This window comes from Helobdella robusta (genome assembly GCF_000326865.2).
Source record: "Helobdella robusta unplaced genomic scaffold HELROscaffold_26, whole genome shotgun sequence".
Lineage (NCBI taxonomy): Eukaryota > Metazoa > Annelida > Clitellata > Rhynchobdellida > Glossiphoniidae > Helobdella > Helobdella robusta.
The window spans coordinates 1,837,356-1,861,437 of NW_008704349.1; the positions used below are offsets into that span (position 1 = coordinate 1,837,356).

General features: G+C 34.6%; 2 protein-coding genes across 2 annotated transcripts; one reads left to right on the forward strand and one right to left on the reverse strand.

Moving 5' to 3' along the window:
- Positions 1–9,342: 9,342 nt before the first annotated feature.
- HELRODRAFT_191951 (hypothetical protein) lies at positions 9,343–15,728 on the forward strand (the record flags this gene model as incomplete). The annotated part of the gene is made up of 15 exons (XM_009020068.1): positions 9,343–10,195; positions 10,347–10,517; positions 10,592–10,758; positions 11,665–11,802; positions 12,119–12,195; positions 12,453–12,486; positions 12,577–12,663; positions 12,970–13,037; positions 13,203–13,274; positions 13,530–13,598; positions 13,731–13,833; positions 14,197–14,289; positions 14,521–14,667; positions 14,830–14,912; positions 15,174–15,728. The coding sequence occupies 15 exons, from the start codon at positions 9,343–9,345 to the stop codon at positions 15,262–15,264; spliced, it is 2,253 nt and encodes a 750-aa protein (XP_009018316.1). The 3' UTR covers positions 15,265–15,728.
- A 150-nt stretch (positions 15,729–15,878) lies between these two features.
- On the reverse strand, positions 15,879–22,411 carry HELRODRAFT_79910 (hypothetical protein; the record flags this gene model as incomplete). The annotated part of the gene is made up of 21 exons (XM_009020069.1): positions 15,879–16,006; positions 16,189–16,287; positions 16,533–16,590; positions 16,712–16,818; positions 17,041–17,159; positions 17,361–17,476; positions 17,847–17,958; positions 18,183–18,221; positions 18,296–18,388; positions 18,615–18,747; positions 18,828–18,897; positions 19,023–19,109; positions 19,329–19,515; positions 19,615–19,920; positions 20,058–20,172; positions 20,305–20,407; positions 20,737–20,844; positions 20,996–21,086; positions 21,346–21,411; positions 21,706–21,917; positions 22,340–22,411. 21 exons carry the CDS (start codon positions 22,409–22,411, stop codon positions 15,879–15,881), a joined length of 2,421 nt encoding a protein of 806 aa, XP_009018317.1.
- Positions 22,412–24,082: the final 1,671 nt, after the last annotated feature.

Sequence of the window (24,082 nt, forward strand, 5' to 3'; positions counted from 1 at the left end):
TATATATATATATATATATATATATATATATATATATATATATATATATATATATTATACATTCTTGGTGATGCATAATTTGTTTAAAAATAAACAGCCATTTGCTAAACTTTTCATATATATATATATATATATATAATATATATAATTATATCTATACATATATAATTATATATATAGTATATATATATATATATATATGTATGTATCAATGTATTATGCTTTTGTCTTATTATTGTTCAAATAACAATTATATATATATATGTATATAATTGTTTGAGAACGATTTTTTTCTTGTACAAGTTAGCTTCCTTTCATCTAGATTTTCATTTGATTTTCGTATTTTTCTGGTCAAAAATAAAAGACGAATAAAAATGAATAAAAAAGCACAATAACAATAATAATAATAGCGTGTGTGTGTGTGTGTACGTTTCATTTTGTTTCAGTATATCTTTTTCTCGATGTTGATGACGTCATCATGACGTTGAATCAATCGTGCGTACGTCGTCGTCGTCGTTTCGACTACTAAGGATGATGTCATTATGAATTTTTGGGTTTTCGTATTGATAAACATAGATAGACACACACACACACAATTACATTATACAATACATACATATACATTATACATACATTATCCAATACATTATACATACATTATACATACACAAACACATACATTATACATACACATACATACACAAACATTTTACATACACATACATATACGTACACACATATTCACGCATACAGACGCAGACACTGGCATATATACTTTAGTACATCTAATTAACGACTGTTTGTATATATTGTGGATTCAGCCCAAATTGAAACTTCAAGACAACAATGCAAGAGATGGATGATCAATTAGGATAGAGCGGTCGAGATGATGGTGAGAACGACGACGATGGTGATGGTCAGGATGAGGAAAACTATGGCGATTGTAATGAGGAAGATGACCATGATGATGCTGTTTGAAAAAAGTAACAACGTGATGTATGAAAAAGTAAACGAATGAATGAATGAATACATTTAAAGTAAATGAATAAACGAATAAATGAACGAACAGATGAATGATTGAGGATTGAATGAATGAATGAACGAACGAACGCTTAAACCAATGGAAGAATGAATGGATAGAAGTGGTCGGAATTGAATTGGATAAGTTAGCAGGTGACTTGTGTAGGAACGTGCTCGCTCTCCAGATGATGAGATTATTAGATGTACCGGAAAGACGACGATGACGACAAAAACGAGTAGTAGTAACAGTAGCGGTAGTATCTGAAGTAGCATCAGTAGAAACAGAGCGGCAGCTGTAGTAGCAATAGTAGTGGTGGTAGCAGTAATGTAGTTGTAGCAGTAGTAGAAGCAATAGAAGTAGTAGTAGTGGCAGCATAGTAATAGTAGCGTGAATTAGGCAACAGTTTTCCCACTTGACTTCCATAACATCTGATCATTTCATTAATAAGCTTTTGTATGCGCGTATGTATGTTTGTATATATGAATGTACGTATGTACGCCCGTATGTATGTGTATATGTATATGTGTGTATGTATGTATATACGTACATACGTACGTATATATGTAGGTATGACTCTATGTATGTATATAAACTTTCTTGGAAACAGGTCCTACAACAGACACGCACACACTGTGTTAAAACATTCATTGGTTTTTGATGGTAATAAGATTAATGATGATGGTGACGAAGAAGACGATGACGACGACGCGTTATGATGACGACGACGATGATGGTGGTAGTGGTTGTGGTGGTAGTGATGTTGGTGGTAGCGGTAAAATGGCAAAATTCCCTTCGATTAATTTCATCATCTCCATTACCGCTTTCTTAATTTTCATTAATTTACCATCGTCGAATGGGATTTCGCTGATTAAAAATATTAATAATAATAATAATAATGCTATCAACAATATCATAGATGATGATAATAGTAGTAGCAGCGATGCTAGTTATGATACCACAGATAATACTGATAATGATACTGATATAGTTTTCGGCGACGACCAAACTTATCCAACGTTCTTTGAAAATGGACTCAATGACAGCAATAACGGAAGTGGTATATTTAGTGTCTTTGATCAAAATGACGCTTTCAACAACAATAACGACAACATTTCCAATGACGTCAACTTAACCGCTAATTACATTAACGTCCCCGACATCAATCCAGATTACGAAAACTACACTACGGAATTTTCTATCAACAACAACAACAACAACAATATAATTACTGAAATCTCAGAAAGCAACATCGAAAACTCAAAAAATTACATCAACCACAACAACAACCACAACAACTTTAACGGTGACACCAGTTACGTCATTAAAAACAACAAAAACACGAAAAATGGCCACACAAACAACACTATTGTTGTTGACAACTATCTCGACAAACACTTCTCAAATTTTTACAAACATCGCGTCAACTTGACACTTACGGTCAAGAGGGGTGCCACGGTCAATCTAACAACAAGCCACATCTACCAACTAATCAAAAAACATCAAAAAAACCTTACTGACTATGTCAACACAAAACTTACTGACCGCTTCCACACAAAAAATGCTAACCACGCAAAAAATGGATCTCGGGATGGAAAATTTGATGAGAGGGCACTTTGGAGTTGTTGGGTGCAGGTCACTAATGACCCTATCTTGAAGGGTAGGGTTGGAAAACTTTCTCCCAGGGTGCGTTTGTTTGTTTGTTTCTGTTTGTTTGTTTTTGTTTGTATGTTTGTTTGTCTGTTTGTTTGTATTTGTTTGTTTTATATTCTTTAGACTCTTCTGATGGCAAAATATTATGTTCTATCACGTATTAACATCATTCTAAAAAACGTTATCAATACGCTGACGAAACTTTCAATATTGGCTTAGACATGGCTGGCCATGGGTCCTACTAAACAATAATGCTTTTTATTATTATTTATTTCACTGTTGTCGATGTTGTTGTCATTATTATTACTATTATTATGCACGTTATTGTTGTTGTAGTTGCTGCTCGAATAAATCAATTTTTTGTCATTGAATTTTCCAAGGTCTTCGCGTGTGATGACGACGACAGCGATTCGAAGACTCCTCTAACTCGCTACCAACACATCGGCCATCCCAGCCAACCAAATGACGTCATCATGTTATTTATAGTCTACAAGTCACGTGACGGGAATATTGATCGGGAGATGGAAGCATTGTTAGATGTTCGGATTGATTTTAAAAGCGATGATGACCTAATCAAGGTGGTTAAAAATTTAAAAGTGCACTCAAACGAATACAGCGATGAATTGACGAGCAAGTATTTAAAGTTCAGGTACATCCCTCTCTGTCCGGCTTTAATAATGACGTCACTTTCAATGAAATCAACTGAAATTAGATCGTGCATCGTTCGTTATCAATCCAAAAAATATGGCTATCCAAAGTTGGGTCATCTGGCGAGTGTGGATGGCCAGGAAGTACATCACGTGACACTGGATTGCTCGGAGTTTGTGACGTCAGGCTACAAGTACCGCCATGTTGAATCAGGTTGGACGGAAATTGTGGATTACATTCCGCTTTCGTTTACTTTCGAGAATGACTTTGAAAATGTAACTATAGAGAGGCACGTGTTTATTGGAGTTGACGTCATAAATGACCTTCACTCATCAGCCATTCACGTCAATTATACAGATGCGCTAAATTTAAAAACATTATCAACAGCAGAAGCTAACGTTAAAAAAATTGATGTTTTCATCCAGTATGCCCATCCTTCATTCATCCTCAACGCATCCCTACTTGACCTACAAAGGAGTGACGCCACTAAATTAATTGTGTCACGTTACTACGATGACCAGCAGCAACACGAGTGGACGAATCTGGGTCAGCTTGTTAACAGGAAATCTTTTAAAAGTATGACGTCGTTTTACTACGATGAAGTCATCAACGGAAAGGTCAAATACGTCGCGGGGTCAAAGGTTATGGAGGGCGGAATTGAAGAGTTGACTCTCATATTAATCGATGATTGGTTTGCGAGACTGCCCCTTTCATTTGTTTTGAGAATCTCATTGGACAATCAGTCGTTGATCGACAACCAATCAGTAAACTCTTTAAATGACGTCGTAATAAGATCTATGTCACGTGACGAAATGCGGCTGGTAGTGATGCCGGAAGGAAGTAGTAGAGTATTATCTTTGGAGCATTTGTTGCCAGCTGACGTCTCTGAAATTCTACACGATCAGTGGCAGCGATGCTGCATTCAGAAAAACGCAACACTCAAAAATGCATCCTCGAAACGCTACGCTAAATCCAGCGAGGTGAAAAAATGCAACTGGGAATTTCAACTGAAAACGAAACCGAAACACGGAAAATTAAAACTTAAAAACCAGACGAGTATAATTAACATCGGAGATAAGTTTCGTTTTTCGGACGTTTTGGGAAATTCCGTAACTTACGAACATGACGGGTCGAAAAGTGGAGAGGATAGGCTGCTCCTGAGATTCCCGCTTCACGGATACTCTAAAAAGTGCTGTCGAATAATTTTGCAGGTAGGTAGATCTTGGTGGTGATGATGACGACGATGGTGGCAATGATTGTGATGATGATTGTGATGATGATTGTGATGATGATTGGGATGATGATTGGGATGATGATTATACTGATACAGATGGTGATGACTGTGTTGATGGTGGATGAAATTAAATTTATAAATTTCAAATTAGAATATTTTATATTTAGATTGAAAAATTGCTGTAGTTATTGTTGATTGAAATTTTTTTCTGAAGACTGTAACTATCCGCCTGCATGGAAATGGTGAAAAATCAAAACAAAACAAAGGCAGCAGCAGCAGTAGCAGCAAAAGCCGCCAATTTTCATTTCTTAATTGTTCAACCGCACTACAAAAGGTTAAACTGAACAATGTTGACAACAACAATGACATCGTCAACAATCACACCAGCAATCAGAATAACAACGGATTGCTGACAATGACGTCATATGAGGACCTTGAGGAGGACAACGCAACTTATCAGGTGATCTTCGGTCCCTACGTGCTCGATTCTCGTTGGTTGGAAATTCCTGGAAAACTTCTTATCAGTGGGGTTGGAGGAGTTAAGAATATGTTCACCAAAAATGACATCATCAATGGGATGGTGACGTTTCAACGTTTTGATGATGATGAAGATGAGGCTGATGAAGAAGATGATGATGATGAAAATAAAAGGAAAATTGATGATAATCCAAATAATAATGATAATAATAACAAGGATAACAAAAACCAAAAAAAATTTGAATCTAATAGGGATGGAAAAACAACTTCGAAAATAGATTATTGTAAGTTGAGAAAGAGAAATTTGAAATCAGCAGTCGCCGTGCTGTGTCTCGCAACTTACGGCAGCCGCAACTTTGACAAAGTGTACAAAAACGAAAGTAATAATAACAATAACAATAATAATAATAACGCAAATACTCGTCTGTACTTGTTTGAGTTTGAGACGAGCGGGTATTATGAGATACCAAACGCCGCAGACGTAGCCAGCCAACGATCAAAAATGACGTCATCGTCTGCGTCATCAACAGCAACAACAACAACGTCATCATCAACAATTACGTCATCAATCCGCGTAATAGAAAATGGAATTGCAAAAATAAGGCCAGCCGATTTCGTTGCCATTGGATATCTTTCAGTTTTTATAAGAAAATCATCGTCTATTTTTAGAATGAAAAAACTTCCGATACATGGAAGTATTCAATTGGATGGTCTAAATGTGACGTCATTTAAATGGAGCGATGCGATTGGCGGAAAAGTAATCTATAAGCATAGAGATGGTGCGTTCTTATTTTTTGGTTTACAGAATTTTTTTTATTTAACTTTCGTTATTTCGTTTATTTAATATTTTATTTCTAGAGGAAATCGGTTTGCATGCTATAGAAGACTACGTGGTGTTTGAAGTTTCTTCACCATCATCACTATCATCTTCTTCTTTTTCGTCATCATCACCATCAACGTCATCATCTCCAAAAATAATTTGTAACACTAGTCTACCAGACGTTAAACTCCACTTCATCATCCAGCCGACCAATAACAGAGCGCCATCCATCGAAACTAACTCCTTATTGGTCGTACACGATGGGCCAGCACCTATCACAAGGGACGTTTTATGGGCACGTGATCAGGATACTCCATCTAATTGGCTAGTATTTCAAGTTACGCAGTTTCCGGTATGGGGTTATTTAGAAAAATCTAGATCGAGAAGTCGAAATGGGCGAAGTCAGGTGAGTAAAAGAGTAGCTACTTTCAATTTGTCAGACGTTGAGCAGAATTTAATAAAATACACCCCCTCGATGCTCTGGAAACGTCATCAACCAATGGCCGATCAGTTTGTAGTTCAGGCTTCGGACGGCGTCAGCCAATCAAATCTCGTCTACATCTACGTGCCGTCAGCTGATTCGCTGGACGATCGACTAATGGGATTCCAGCTGATTTGTGACTCAAGAAATGACTTAAATAGTGATGATGATGAAGATGAAGATGGCAAGTATGTGATGAAAGTGGTTAACAGAAAGAGAACTGCATTTAAAGTTGTTTTCAAGAAGAAAAACCCACCCGGAAAATGGAAAGACCACGTGGCAATGTTTACGTCATCGCCCCCACAACACGCCCTGTTGCAACTGAAACCCCAACGCCAACAAAAACTCCACCACCAACAACTCAAAAGTCAAGAGCGGGACAATTCGACCGAATTGAAGGCCGGCGTTAAAATAAACATTTCACCATCAACGACAGAATTGTTGGTGACGTACATTCCATTTAAGGGTGACAATTCATCGTCGTCGTCTTCATCATCGTCATTGTCATCTTCCTCATCATCGTCCTCCTCTTCTTCATCATCGTCAAGAGATTTTTTCTCAATTAGTGTTACAGACGGCATACACGTCATCCAGAAATCCTGCCTCGTTTCTATGGAAACTAACATTTCCCATCCTGATAACGATCTTGAGAACGCCAACAATTATGATGACGATGACGATGCTGATGATGATGGTGGTGACAATGGTGATGATGATGGTGATGATGGCAATCAACGGCAAACATCAACACCACCACCAACATCCAGATTATCATTGCAAATTTCAGACAACCTGCTGATAAATAACAAACCTTTACTAGCCATGAAAGGCCACCTGACTAAAATAACAGCCAATCATTTGAAGGTTAACGGATCACATGTCTATAACGTTCTGGAAAACCCCAGACAAGGTCGCCTTCTATTGGCTGGTAAAGCAGGTCAAGTTAAAACTTTCAACCAATCAGACGTGCAGAGCGGTCGCCTCAATTATTTGAACTACCCACGGGGCAGTGATGATGATGATGACGATGATTATTTTCTCTTCGAAATTATTCCAATAGTGTCACCATTATCATCATCGTCGTCGTCACCATCATCATCATCGTCACCATCATCATCATCGTCAGCATCATCATCATCGTCACCATCATCATCATCGTCACCATCATCATCATCACAATCACCATCTTCGTCATCTCAGCCACATAAATTTGAAATTCTTATTAGAGGCAACTTGAGCCATAACATCGACAATGATTTTGATAACATAGACAATAAAATAGACAACAACAACATAAACAACAACAACATAGACAACAACAACATAAACAACAACATAGACAACAACAGAAGTGACGTAAGCAACAACAACAACAACAGCAACAAAACAGACAACAACGACGACATCAAGTTCGTAGCACTCCGCCTACACACGAAAAGATCTCCGTCCATCTTGAATTATGACGTCATCGAGGGGGAAGTTGGATATTTACTCACCGAAGAACACCTCAACGTTCTTTTATCGCTATCATCATCATCATCTTCCCCATCATCGTCGTCGTCGTCACCATGCGATATCGTTTATACGCTAATAGTTTCACCGGCTTTTGGAAGATTAGTAAAATTAAAATTAAACTCGCCAGCCGAAAATCATTCCGGTGATGATGAGGATGGTGAAAATAATTTTAATAGTGACGATAATGTTGAGAATGACGACGATGATGAAGTGTACAACGATGACGACGACGATGACGATGAAATTTTACACAACGTCATAGACTACAACAACAAAAACAAGCTCGACAGTCTAACGAACAGTAAACAGTGGTCGAGCTATAACACTGCTGAAGACTACAATAGCAACAACAACAGAAACATCATCAACAACATCAACAACAACATAAACAACAATAAAAACATCAACAACAACAACAGCGTCATTACAACATTCAGCCAACATGACGTCAACATGCACAAGATCGCATACGTCATCAACAGACCCTATCGCAACATAAACACGAAGGACTGTCTGCATCTGAGAGTCGGTCTATCCAAGTCCTACCATCATCGTCATCATCATCATCGTCAGCTGCTGCTTCAGCAACAAATTCATCATCTAATTTATAATAACGATGATGAAGACGACGACGACGATGGTGAAGTTGAAAATGAAATCAGCAAAAATACGAACGGTTCTTCGTCATTACTAAACGATATAAAGTTAGTTGTTACTTGAATTATTTTTCTAATTAATTGAGAACAAATCACTACTAGTACTTCTGCTCCTAATATTGGTACTACTATCACTACTACTACTATTACTACTACTACTACTATTACCACCTTTACTACTACTACTACTACTACTACTACTACTACTAATAATAATAATAATAATAATAATAGTAATAATAATAATAACAATAATAATAATAAAATATTAGTAGCGGTCACAACAAAATGACCGTTACATAATTCTTTTTTTGTCGCCTAGTTTGGACATTGAATGGTCAGTTGTGGAGTTTGCCCACTCCCAGTACAGTGTATGTGAGGATAGCGGGATTGTAAATGTCAAGGTCGTTCGTCACGGCAACCTTGAAAGCTGGTCACGTGTTACGTTCTCGACCAATCAAATTTCAGCCCAGGATGGCTTGGATTACCTCATCAAATCTGATTGGACGGTTGTTTTCAAACCAGGTCAAACCGAAGCCATCTGGCAAATAGAGTTACTCAATGATGACCTTGAGAATGAGACCAATGAGAAGGTCGAGATTAAGTTGGGTCAGCCAATCAACGCTCTCCTAACTGCAGGGGTCAAGACAGTGGTCGAGATTATAAACGTTAAGAATGGCTAGTTTTAGTTTAATCGTTTGAAAAAATTTTAAAGAAAAATAAATACATGCAATAATGAATTGTTAATATTAGTTGCAGGAACACGATTTTGAATTAAATTCATTTCATAATTTATATTATTTTGTTATGAGTATTATTTTTAATCAAATTTATAAAAAAATGTGTTGTTTGAAAGGTGTTTGTGAATTTGAGCAACCACAGTTTGACTACAACCACGAGGGTAGCGTTAACAACGAATACGCGCCATACAATGAAGATGATGAGGAGGAGGATGGCGATGATAGAAAAATAAATATGGAGGAAAAATGGATAAATGGAAGAAAAATTAACATCGAAGACGATGACGACGACGATGATGATAAAACGTTTGATCATTTCAAACACAAGGAAATGACGGTTGAGTTAAAAAGGGATGATGACGAAGACGACGACGATGATGACGACATAAATAGCATTCCCATTAAAAACAACAACATCAACAACATTAATGAAAATAAAGTAACGACCTTGACCTCTGACCCTTTATCTAAATCGACGGTGACCCCGAAGGCTAGGATAGAACAGAAATGTCACCAGGGCACAGTCGGGCTTCTCTACTACGAGATGACGTCATCGGTTATGTACAGATGCGACGGACGTGATTGGCTGGTCTGGAAGTGGGGGGAGGGGTTTAATTTGCATAGAGCTGTCAATCAACATCGACATGACGACGATGATGATGGTGATGGGAAAGATGATAATGATGGTAAAAAATATCGTTATGATGATGATGATGAGGATGGTGATGAGGAGGCTGGTGATGATGATGATGATGTCAGAAGTAGAAAACGTAATAATAATCATCGTGAAGATCGCAAGCGTATCGAAGTTGATAGCGATGATGACGACGATGATGATGATGAAGACGATGATGAAGGTGTTGGAAAGGAAGATGAAGATGATGAGGAAGACGATTACAGTGATGATGAAGATGATGAGGACGACGATTACTATTCTTATCATTGCTCGAGAAGTACAAAGTTTTGTAAATTCATTACAATTTCTTATGTGTAAATAAAAATTTTTGTTTGAAAAAAAATTTAAAGCAGTTACAACTCAAATTAGATTAGCAGTAGTAAGAATTATTAATAAATAATTATTTTTATTATTAAAATAATCACAAGATGAAATCTTATACAAAGAGCATTGTTACACTTTACTGAAACACGAATCAACATGGCGTCAAGCGGAAGTGGCCTGCAGAAGAACAGGAAGTCACCTGACCGTCCCAACCAGTTGGCCACATTTAAACTGGCTGACGGACGTCATTGCCGGGGGTAGCAGATTTTGGATTGGTCAGTTTTTTGCGGTTTATAAATGCACTTTTAATTTTATTTTTTACAAACTCCGACTTTATATTTTTTAACAGGTTTGAGAGGGAAAAGAAAATATTGGTATGAAAAGTCAGGAAAGTTAGCATCTTTTATAAACTGGAAAGAAGGTCATCCCCAACATTCGAATAAGGAAAAATGTGTCCTTGTCACCAAGCGACGAAATTGGATAGATAAGGATTGTGGTTCTTTCAAAGCAAGGGCGGTCTGTCAAAAACCTGCCAGTAGATTTTTCAAATAGTTTAAAATTCAATGTCAGGAAACTTAAATTGTCGAGTTTTTTTTATTTCAATGCTTCTCACAACTTTCTTTCTATTTCATAACGTGCTTTGTGCTGCTTAGATGTGTCAGTTGACTTACATTATTTAGATAGTTGACGCTATTGTTGCTTTTGTCATTTACATGCTAAGATGCTAGGTAGAGATTACGATTGAAAATTTCAATTTATTAATCTTTTTCCACTTTTACAAAATTGCTAATAGAATCTCCGTTTTTTATGGACAAATTAATGATATATTTGAGCAAATTCGGTGAACTTAACGATCGATTTTGCAAAACGAAACCTTAACCTTGATCGGGACTTGCATAATTATCCGAATTGATCGGATATCCAGATTAACCGATTCCGGATTAAGTGAACTCGACTCCGATTCGGTATCTGATAGAATCTTTTGCATGAATTTTTAAATAATTTTGTTTAAAATTAAAAAAATCAAGCTAAGACCATTCACATTTTTCAATTAATAAAATTAAAAAAATCAAGCTAAGGCCATTCACATTTTTTTGTATTTCATGTGATTTTAAGGTATTTCAAAGAGAATCATACACACAAAGAACTAACTACAAATGAAAGCTAAGTGACGTGCTTTTCTATTGTTTACCTGCGTCTGACCTAAATCCACTTTTACACGCAGTAGTACGTGGTTAATTAACTAAAAAAAAATAGTCAAAAAATGATTTTAATTAATTAAAAATTTGATTAAAAGTTTTTAAAAGTTACTTACTTGTTATAAAATATTTTCAACAAAATAGAATGACTGAAGTATCGCCATTGATATCTACTCCTCCTAACTTTAACAGCCCATCCATGGATCCATCAATGTCAATGAAGTCATCCAGCACCACAATAATCTCCAAGGCCGGCAAAGGTAGCATCAACATCAACGTACATGACTATAACAATCCATCGCTGCTAACTTTGCCACCAGTCACCTCAAAATGGCCGGTCTTCAGTCCACTCTTTCTCAAAGTGTGAAACTTATTTTTATTCATTTTTTGTAATTATAAAAAATTTAAATAAGAATTAAATACAAATTAATGAGCATAGATATTCATAGGAACTTAAATTTATATACATATATAATATATATATTAGATTAAAACTGTCAGAAATGCAATTATTAATGAAAATCACAGCATGTTCTTCGTTTTAAATAACTTCCAATTTAATTTCCCATTCTGTAGATTTTCATCAATAATTACATATATATATATTTATTTATATATATATATAAACACACATATTTATATATATTTTTACATACTTTACTTATTACTACAAATAGGTGTTCTCAGCTTTTTTGTACGGTTCATCATCATTTCTGATAACTGTGGTCAATAAGATAACCCTTACCTCTTACAAGTTTATAATTTTTTACTAAATTTAAAAAATGATGACTTATTTATTTATTGGTCAATTTAAATTTATTTATAAAGTATAATTTTTATTTAATGATTACATATATACATATATACATATATATATATATATATATATATATATATATATATATATATATATATATATATATATATATATATATATAAAATTCAATTCAATTCAATAATCTAAAAGTAAATTTAGGTAATGAGTACTCTTATAATGTTTTTTCTCCTTAGGTTTCCATCGTATCAGTTTCTTGGGCTAGCACAGGTCGAGAGATCTACTTTTTGGTCATAATTAATTTGATTAATTATAACAATAAATATTATTAATTATTATTATTATCATTGTTGTCATCAGATGATGTCAACAGTTGTTTTTCTAGGTCTAGCTAGGTTGTTCAACATCATCACTTTTCCTAGTTTAGACAGGAATCTGCCTCAAAAGGTTTTTAATTTTTTTTCTATTTTTATTATTATTATTCATTAATGTTTATTATTATTGTTATTGTTACTTTTATTTTTGTACTGTATTGTTACTGTAATTTTTGTTTAAATATGTTACAATCATGCCCTAGTTAAATCTGCCAAATCAATGAACCACAATTCAAACAATCACTAATCTGTAAATCAATCGACCAATCAATCAACCAACCAACTGACCAATCAATGAACTGACCTACCAACCAACTGACCAATCAATGAACTGACCTACCAACCAACCGACCAACCAATGAACTGACCAACCAATCAGATTTGGCCCCTTCCTCTTGTCTACTTTTTGAACCTCGTAACTGGACTTGGTGGCACTCAGAATATTAGGCTAGTGCTCTCTGCCATTATCATCATCTTCGACATCACCATTGTCTTAATAAACAATGATAATAATAATGACTATGACCATAATAATAACGATAGTAATAATAATAATTATGATAATAATTATAATAATAATAATAATTTGTATCATAATTTTTCTACTGACAGCCTACCGATGTTCACTGTACTTAGAAGGTTCTCCATACTCTTCACCATGATAGCTGAGTATTGGATATTAAAGTGATTAAAATGATTATTGATGACAATGATGATGACGACGATGATGATGACGATGATGATGACGACGACGATGATTAGGATCATAAGGATGATAGCGTAGATGGTTGTGATGGAGATGTTGGCAGGCTTTGTCTGGAGTGATGATCTTAAAAAAACGGTATGTGCGATTATGATTATGATGGTATTGATGATGATAATGATGGTTATTGTTATTATTATTATTATTATTATTTTTATTATCATCATCATCATTAGAACGAAAGCTACGCCCAAGGTCCAGTTGTGTGTCTTCCTGATGATATTTGGCGCCATTGTGGCCGCCATGTTAGTTTTCAAAGACGACGACGATGATGATGGTTATGATGGTGATGACGTCATTACGATGACGATGGTTATGATGGTGATGATAATGATATGATAATAATAAACAATAATAAACAATAATAATAATAATAGTGACGACCTGTCATTCCAATTGCATGGTTACTTACTCGTCCTGACGAACAACATCTTCACAGCAGCCAATGGCGTCTACACTAAGCAGAAACTAGAGGCCAAGGTCACGCATAAATTTGCATAAATTATTAATAAATTTGTTTATTGATATATTAGTGACTGATTGACTGATTAGTTAGTTAGTTAATTGATTGATTGATTGGTTTATTCAAATGCTATTATTATATTTGCGTATATTGGTAATAAATTTGCATATATTAGTAATAAATTTGCATATATTAGTGCTTGTTTGGGTTTTACACTTCAATAAACATTAAATTCGCTTAAATTTATTGTTTTGTTTCGTAAATTGATCTTAGATTTGCAATACCATCATATGCCTGTGGATATAAAAAATAGTATTAAATATTATTTTATATTATCATCGTTATCATTAAAATAAATTACAATAAATTATGTTAATTAGGAGCTTGGGGAGCTAGGCTTGATATTCTACAATTCTCTCTTCATGTTGCCTCTGTCATTCGCTCTTACATACTTTACAGGAGATATAGATAAGGTGAGGGTGATGGAGATAATGATGATAATTAGGGATGTACCGATTAGTGGATTGGGCCGAATAGTTAGTTGATCCACTATTCGACCGATGGTGAAGGTCGAATGCTAGAAAAACCACAGTTTAAAATAAAATGATCTAATGATAATAATGATGGTGACGATTGTTGGGTGATTAATTAATCGATTGATTGATAGATTGATTGATAGATAGATTGATTGATTGATTGATCAGGCGATATCATACACTGGCTGGATTGATTACAGTTTCTGCATCTCGTTCTCGTCATCTTGCATCATGGGATTTGTACTCATGTACTCCATCATTTCCTGCACAAACCATAACTCGGCCCTTACAACGACAATCATTGGAGTTCTCAAGGTTATATTGATGATGCTACTGCTGCTGCTGCTACTGCTACTTCTGCTGCTGATGCTGCGACCACTTCTGCTGCTGTTGATGCTGATAATGAAAATGATGATGATGATGTATCGATGATAATAGTTGTGATATTGATGATGATGACGACAATGATGATAACAGAATCTTTTCATTACGTACCTTGGCATGGTCATCGGCGGTGATTACAAGTTCAGTATCATCAACTTTATCGGTGTCAATATCAGGTTTTGTGTTTGTGTCTGTCTGTCTGTCTGTGTGTGTGTGTTTGTCTGTCTGTGTGTGTGTGTCTGTCTGTGTTGTGTCTACCTGTGCATGTTTTTTTTGTAATAATTTTCATTATCATATTGTCATCTTTCTCTCATTGATCAGTCATTTCCATCGTAAATTCATCAACAAATTCTGACAAATTCCATCATCAAATATCTTTCATCATCGTAATCACATTACACACACACACAAACACACACATAAACACACACACACAGCGTTTCAGGCAGTCTGTTCTATACTTACATCACCTTCATAAGTTCAAATCAGAAGAAATTAATGGCAGAAGTTGGAGGCCAGCAGAAATAATTTGACGCTAAAAAAATGATGCAACGACAAGAGTAAAGGTGAAGCGCTACAGTGATTATGACGTAATGAATAAAACAATTATATAGCGCCGTATAAAGAAATGTTTGTGGATATTTTTTTCTGGGTTTTTTTTCAATATTAATCTTTCGGTTTCTTTCATTTTTACTTATCTTATTACAATTTATCATTCTGCTGTGGGTTCATGCTTATATCGCCACCATCATCATCATTATCATCATCATATTGTCATCGTTGTTTTGCCATCATTATCACCATCCCAACATAGTCGTCTTCATCATCATCCCATTGCATGTATGTATATATGGATGATTAGGCAATATGATAACTATCAATTGCCACATGAATTACATATTAATAATGATCACCTTTGCCATTATTTTGTTGTCAGTTGTGTAAATATAATATTAATAATTATTATTATTAAATATAATAATAATTTACAAACAAATAATTTTTTAAACGCTTGTGTTTCTATCATGTGTTTCATGGATTGAAAACACGATAAAAATATAAATAAAAAGTCATACATTATATTATACTAGTGATTATTATTATAATTATCATTATTGTTGTTGTTGTTATTATTATTATTATTATTCCGGAAGTAGGTCGTCGCCGATTTCCTCATCTTCGAAGTCGTCTGCTACCTGTTGTTCGTGCCTTCTGGCTGCCGTTCTCGGCCTTTCAATTTGCGGTCCCAGCGGATCAGAATATGTGCCATCTGGAGTTGTTTTTTTTCAATTTAAATTTTGCTTAACTACGGACTTTTATCGGTTACACTGTTAATTAATTCGTTTAAATTATTTGTGTTGATTTATTTTTATTTAATGTTTAAAAGATGCGGAGTTTTGTGGTGGTTAATTAGCTAATTAATTAATTAATTGATTAATTAATTATATAGACCGTTCGTCGGCGGTTTCTGATTGACTCTGGAGTTGGCACTGTTCTTACGTGATTGGTCGGAGCTTCGGAGGCTTCCGCTTGATTGGCGGGAGTCATTTCCTGAAATGTTAATATATTAAATTGATAATTATCGTAATAATTATTGAAATTATAACGATAATTCGTTGGATGACGATTAAATGATGGTATCATTAATGTTATCATCTCATTTTCATCTTATGCATTAGTATTTGCGATTGGATGAAAAGAATGGACGATAAATGAATCTAATAATGAATGAATAAGTGAATGAATGAACAAATAAATGATTAGAAAAATGAATGATTGACACTTGAAAACCACACCTCCTGCCTCATTATCGTGCCTAAACTTGGCGCTTCTCTGTCGGCCACTACTTGCTCTCTGGTGTTATGAAGACAAATTATTTCGAGTAATATTACTCATAAATAATAATAATCATTATAATTTTCCTAATTATAATTGTTATTATGAGTATAATTATTTTAGTATATTTTTTCCAGACCTCTTCCCTGAGTTGGTGGGATTTTTCAGCTTCCTTCAGTTTGTCGGTGTAAAATTTGGCATCTTTCAGGTCCATGTCAACGCAGAATTTTGTAAGGATCTTCAAACCTTCGTTTCGGAAAGTTTGAAAATGTTAACAGAACGCACACACACACGCATGCACACACAGACAAAAACATACACAGATATACAAACACACGTGCATTCAATGATATCAGAAAATCTTCCTCCAGTTTTTTAAAAATTTTATGAAAAATTGAGTAATGACAGCACGGTACGCACACACACACACACGCACAAACAAACACACGCACAGACACACACACGTACATTCAATATTATCAGGAAACCTCCTATGTACGTGCTTATAGAGTTCCAAGGCCTGTTGATAGCTTCCAATCTTCCTGTAGCAACTGGCTATTCTTAGCGGCCACTTTGCTTGGCCCGGTCTGAAATTATTATTATTATTATTGCTAAGTTGTTCTTTTGCATTGTCTTGACCGCTTAACCTGGTTTGAATATGGTTGTCCAAGCGATTATCGGCCAGCTAATAAACAAACGAACAAACAAACACAAACAATTAAATGATAAAACATACAGACAGTCAAATAAACAGACAGAAAGACATGTAGATAGACAGACAGACATACTGTAAATAAGCTCCTTTCTCGAAATATTGAATAGCATTCTCGGGCACCTGACTCTCAATGAAATAACTTCCCATCCACTCCAGAGTGTTGATGTTGGTCGGATCGAATTTGTAGGACTGATTAATTGATTGGTAGGTTGATTGACTGATTGATAGGTTGGCGAGTTGTCTGATTGAATGGTTAATTAAGTAACTGGTTAAATGGTTGATTGAATAACTGGTTGATTGTTTGGTATGGTGTTTAGTTGGTTGGTTGATTGATTTACTTATCCGATCGTTAAATATTTTGTAATTGGTTCTTCCATTTATTTCAACAAAAATTTCACAAGCGCAATCACCACCATTATCATCATCGTTATTATTATTATTAACATCATGGTCATCATCATCGTCGTCATCATCATCGTCGTCATCATCATCGTCGTCATCATCATCGTCGTCATCATCATCATCAGCAGCAGCCACAGCAGCAACAGCAAAAATTCACTTCCGAATAGTAGTGCAGTGCTTGAATGTTGTCGTTCTCACCTTCAAATATTTCTGCCAACCTCTGAATGACAATCGGGTCACTCGGGACCATGCTATTCACGTGCATTAACCTATATTTTTTGTCCATAATTAATCATAATTACATACAATTAATCATCAACTGTGTCATCATTGTTATAAATTTTATTATCAATCATCATTCATTCGTTCGTTCATTCAATCACTCAATCAAACATTCAAGCAATCAATCCTCTAATTAAATATCAATCAAACAATTAATCAATCAATCCATCCATCCCTAAATCAATCAGCTAGTTATGATTTTTATGCTAACCATTCTTTCGCTTGGTCAATATCGCCCTTTTGTGCACATCTAAAAATATTTTGAATAATAACAATAAAAAGAAGAAAAAAGAGAATAATAATAATAATAACAAAAAGGATTACATATCAGCTAGCTGGAACATAACTTGCGGATGGGACTTCAGTATGGAATGTAACTTCGTGAAGCAATCCAACGCTAACTCTAATCTTCCCAATCTTATTATTATTATTCATTATTAATTATTATTAGTTATTACAATTATATTAATAAATAATAATTATTTAAATAATGTATTAGTAAGAGGCGCCTGGCCTTGCTATATATCAATATCACACGGGCTGTGTGAGGCCATGTTGATACCTCTAAGAAATGTAATAGAAAGCAAGAATAAATAAATATATTAATTAATTAATTAAATAATACGTGACCCAATTATCTGACCTCTTATTGGTCAGACCGAGATTGTACAGGGCTTCGACGCACGACCTATCCGTGTCAAGTGCCTCAGTGTAATACATTATAGATTTTTCTAGGTCACCCTTTTTTAAGAGGACGTTGCCCTTGTTTACTAGAGCTTCATGATGATGATGATGGTGGTGGTGGTGATGATAGTGAAGATCATAGTGGCGATGCTGATAGTGATGATGATGCTACCTGAAGGGTTGTATCTGTCGACGTGGAGAGCTACTTCGGCGTATTTGTCCGCCAGTTTCAGTTCGTTCTCCTTTTTTGTTACGTCATCATCATCATTATTATTATTGTCATTATTATTATTGTTGTTATTATTGTCGTCATCGTCGCCATTATCATCGCCGTCATCGTCACACTCATCACAATCACCCTACCCACCAGATTGTAGAGGAACGAGAGATTGGTTGCAGCTGCAGAAGCCACTTTCGGGTCTTTCCTTTCAAACGATTTCAAAGTTTCTATGGCCTAGTGACGTCATTATTATCGCAAGATCGTCATATCGTTATAACTTTTTCATCGTCATCGTCATTACATGCCCATGACCGACACGTTATTATCATCAGAGCTTATCTTCGGAGCCTCATACACACATCACTCTTATCATTTTTCAATGTAATCACTACTAGCACCACCATCATCATTTTATTATCATTATAATTTAAAAAAAATAACATCTTAAAGGACCTGTTGAAAGTCCTTCTGCTTCAAGAAACCAATTGCCTTATCGATTTCCAGGTCATGAGCCAAATTCATGTACGTCGAACTTTTGACCTGATTAATGCACCAATCATAGCCGGCCGCGTAAGACGTAGAGATTGACCCAGATATGATCTTGGCAGCCATCATCAAACATGACTCCGCCTCTCCTGTCCTGCCAAAATTTGAATCAACCAATCAGAATTGGTCAATCGAGTTAGAACTAATAGTTTTAAGAAGGAGAAATTAGGAATTCAGCCCGACTCAAACTGACTTGTCCTTTTCCATCTTGCGTAGTTCATCATCTCTGATGGCTTCTAACAGAAAATTATGCTGCTTGTCATCAGAGGAAGCAGCGTATTTATCCTCGTCGACCTTGAAACTCGATTCCAAGGTCAACATACGTTCGAAGGTCCGCTTCATCATGTCCGCGTCGTTCAGCAGGTAGTAACACAAGGTCAAGTTGAAGGACGTCTTGAAGGTCGGCTCCTGATCCATGATGAGTTCGAGGACAGTGGCAGCGTCTTGGTACATGTTCATCTTCACGTACGCCACGCAGATGTTCTGCTTGATCTTCGTGCTTCCGAGGTTTTTCGTTAACAACAATAACAATAAAAATTACATACAATAGAAATAATAATAATAATTAAAGTAATTAGAGTAACAAAGATTAAATAGATGGAAAAAAATGAAATTAAACAAAACAAAGGTGCTAACTTCATGTTCTTGTATTCGTTGGAGACCTGGTCCAGAGCCATCTTGTAAAATTTCACCGCCTTGTCATATTGACGCATCTTGAAGTGAATGTTCCCTATGTTGACCTTCAAACGACCTTCAGATTTTAGAAAAAATTTATAATTTTTGTTATTTCTCACTGAGTGAATGAATGAATGAATAGATGGACGAATGAATAGTTGGTTGTTTGAATGAATGAATGAACGAACGAAAGTACGAACAAATAAACCTGAATGACTGAAAGTTTTATTTTTGACCAGTGACTGGAAAGTAGCAATGGCTTCATTGTCCATGTTGTTAGCCGCCTGCTGATTGGCTAAATTGAATTTCACCTGTCCAATAAGAAAGATGGTTCAGAGAATAAACCAGCCAATCAAATTTAGTTTTTCATTTTAAATTATACGGTAATCAAAGATTTATACCTTGACATTAAATTTATTTTGATTTACACAATGAGTTTCTTCTCATAAATGTAACTAGCAAATATACGTGAAACCACAAACAATTTACACAATGAGTTTCTTCTCATAAATGTAACTAGCAAATATACGTGAAACCACAAACAATGCATATGATTGGTTGGGACATCTTTGTTTTCGAACACGGTGACTGCAGCATCAAGACCAGGTGTCCTAACCACTACACTAACTCAAACACTAACAGCGTAATTGAGATCTAAATTGACTTGTTCATTGTTTGGTATCAAGCGTTTCTTTAGATCTACTAATAATTTTTCTTTCCTTTCTGCTTCGTATGCTTTCTCCAGGGCCTTTTTCAAAAATTATTTTAATCTATTTATTTTTTTCAATATTTTAAATGTTATTTAAATTTAAGTAAGTATCTTGATTATTATTTTTAAATAACAAAAATTGAATCGCATAGTGGCGATTGGAGAGAATATTTTGAATGAAATCAGTTACGATTTGATAATCCCTCTTTGAGTTGGCCATGCAGCTTTCGTTTATGAGTTTGTTGATGGTCCTTTCAAGATCTTTCACTTTTTCTTCGGGGCTTCAAATTTTAATTCAACCGTTTATTAAGCTGTTTATTTAGTCAGTTTAAACTGTTTATTTGAAATTACTACATTTATTATCATTATTATCTACCAGCCCTGGTAGGATTGTTCAGAATGTGCTTAATTTTAATTGTAATTAAGAGGTGAGAAAAATTATTTGCAATCATTCAGGCCTGTGTGAAAGCTGCCTTGTAAACAGCGGAACAACCGGTGAAACAAACAAGACAAAAAAAACAAAACAAACTGCCATCTAACGTATCAAGAGTTTTTTTCTTGAGGACGACCGGTGGGGCCTTTCCAGAGACCAGCCTCACATCTGAACTGCCTGGATACAGAAAGAATTAAAAGTATCAATTCATTTACATAATTGTTTCAAGTGTATAAATTTTCAAAGAGCTTTCTTGATAAGGAAGATGTTGATTGACAGTAGCTTGTTATATATTTTTGAAAGCCTCAACTGTTGCTAAATGACTCACGTATTTTTGACTGAAAGACAAAGAATGAAAGCATAAACGCAAACAACATACAAATTATAAAACATTATAAACAAGACTATATAAAATAAATGTGAACTAAACTAAATAAAATTAATGTGAATAAAATAAAATTATTCACCAACCCTTGGTGTATCCGGCTGCCCTGACGGCCGTCATAGGCCGTGCTCCACTTGCATCAACAGACCCCGTAATGGGTCGAACACCCATTGATGATGGGGGCACTAAGAATCCCTTTTTCACCCCTGTTTTCAATCTGGCAGCTGTCGGGGGAGGTCTCTTGTCGCGAGTGTTTTCAACGGCTGCCTGGAATGCTGTGTCTAGCTGGAGAGCCTGTTTGTGTGTGTGTGTGTGTGTGTGTGTGTGTGTGGTTACGTGTATGTGAATATAAGTGTGTGTATGTGCTTTTGAATGTTTTTTTATGTATGTTTGTATGTGTTTTGTTGTTTGCTAGTGAAGTAATTATGATAAATGTTCGTTCCTACATTACTTATGAATCACAATAAAATAATTGCTTTCAGAGTGCAGTAATATAAGTGCAGAGAGTAAACGTTTGTTTAAATGTATGTATGTATGTGTATTTGTATATGTGTATTGAATTGAATTGAAGTGTATGCGTAGGTATGTATGCGTATATGTGTGTGTATATCTGCAAGTGTATTGCGTACGGTATTGTATTTTGTATAGTTATTTGTGTATGTTGCATTGTGATTTACATGATATAGATTTATAAATTAAGAATTAAGAAGATTCACCTGGGTGTCGAAATTTGGATCGTACTCATCGAAATCGGCATATGGGTCCCCTTCATTTTCATCAAAATTCATCCTTACTTAATTAGTTAAATTCAAATTTTAATATAACTCAAATTTCAATATATTCGTAAAAATATTAAAACGAATTAGCGAAAATGGGAAAAGACGATAAACAATTATAATAACTAGGCAACCAGATTAAAATCTTAAAAGTAAACCTTGGTTATAATTTTGATGTGCTCCATCCTCATATCTGACGAATGACAAAAAGTTTTTTTAATGTTAGCATTTTTATTAATTTTTATTTTTATATTATTTTATTAGTAAATTAAAGTTTCTTAGTAAATTTAACAAAAATGTGAGTAATATTAAAATTAATTTTATTGATTTACAGGCTAAAATACATGCTTTTACAAGCTTATCTTTATTTGTTCATTCATTCATTTGTTCGTCCATCTATTCGTTCGTTCGTTCGTTCGTTTATTTGTTCGTTCATTCACTCACTCGTTTATTCGTTCATTCGTTTATTCGTCCTTCTTCTATTTATTCACTCATTCTACAACCATTATTTACTTAATTTACAGTATTCTTAAAACCAAAAAACCAATCATATCCCATCGAGTCAATCAATCAATTAAATTAATTAATCAGCTAATTATTTAATCAATCAATTAATTAACTAATCAGTAAAATATAATAATAATAATAATAATAATAATACAAATAATAATAAATAATCACGTACCTTACTGCTTACCAACTGCATATGTGTGCCTTTGTCACTGGTGGAAAGAGCCTTGCCTTTGCATATAATAACAATAGCAACAATAATAATAATAACAACAATAATAATAATAATAACAACAAAATCTACAACAACAACAATAATAATAACAAGACGTTATATACATATTTACTTATTGATCTTAGGAACGATCGCAGCGATTGCATTTTATATGATGTCATAGTTACGGCAAACAAACAAATTATTATCGATGACGAAGAGGAAGATGACGACGATGATGATGATAATGATGACGACGACGATGATGATGACAAAGATGATGATAAGGTTTCGTAATGATAACGGTAATGCAGATTATGATAGTGACAATGTTTAAAAAAATATGATGACGATGCTGATGTGACTTAAAATATATCATGATATCAAGATTGATGATGACGACGACGACGTGATTTCTAGATCGATGATAATGTGATGATGACGACATGATATCTAGATTGAGGATGACAGGATATCTGATCAATGATGATTATGACACATGATATTAAAATTGATGATGATGATATGATACATGATATTAAAATTGATGATTGTGATACATGATATTAAAATTGATGATAATGGTGATGATGATAGCATGATATCAATATCTATAATGATGGTTATAAAAAGGATATAACAGTTGCAACATCGTTAAAAAAAGCAAAAATGGGAAAAAGGAAAGTAAAAATAATAAAAATAGGAATAAAAAACGAATGAATGAATAAAATATGAGCAAACGTACCATAAAGCATTAGGACTAAATGTGTCGGCAAACAAACTTTTGTTTATATGTATGTATGTTTGTATGTATGTATATATGTATGTATGTATGTATGTATGTATGTATGTATGTATGTATGTATGTATGTATGTATGTATGTATGTATGTATGTATGTATGGATGTATGTATGTATGTACGTATGTAAGTATGTATGTATGTATGCAAGCCATCAAA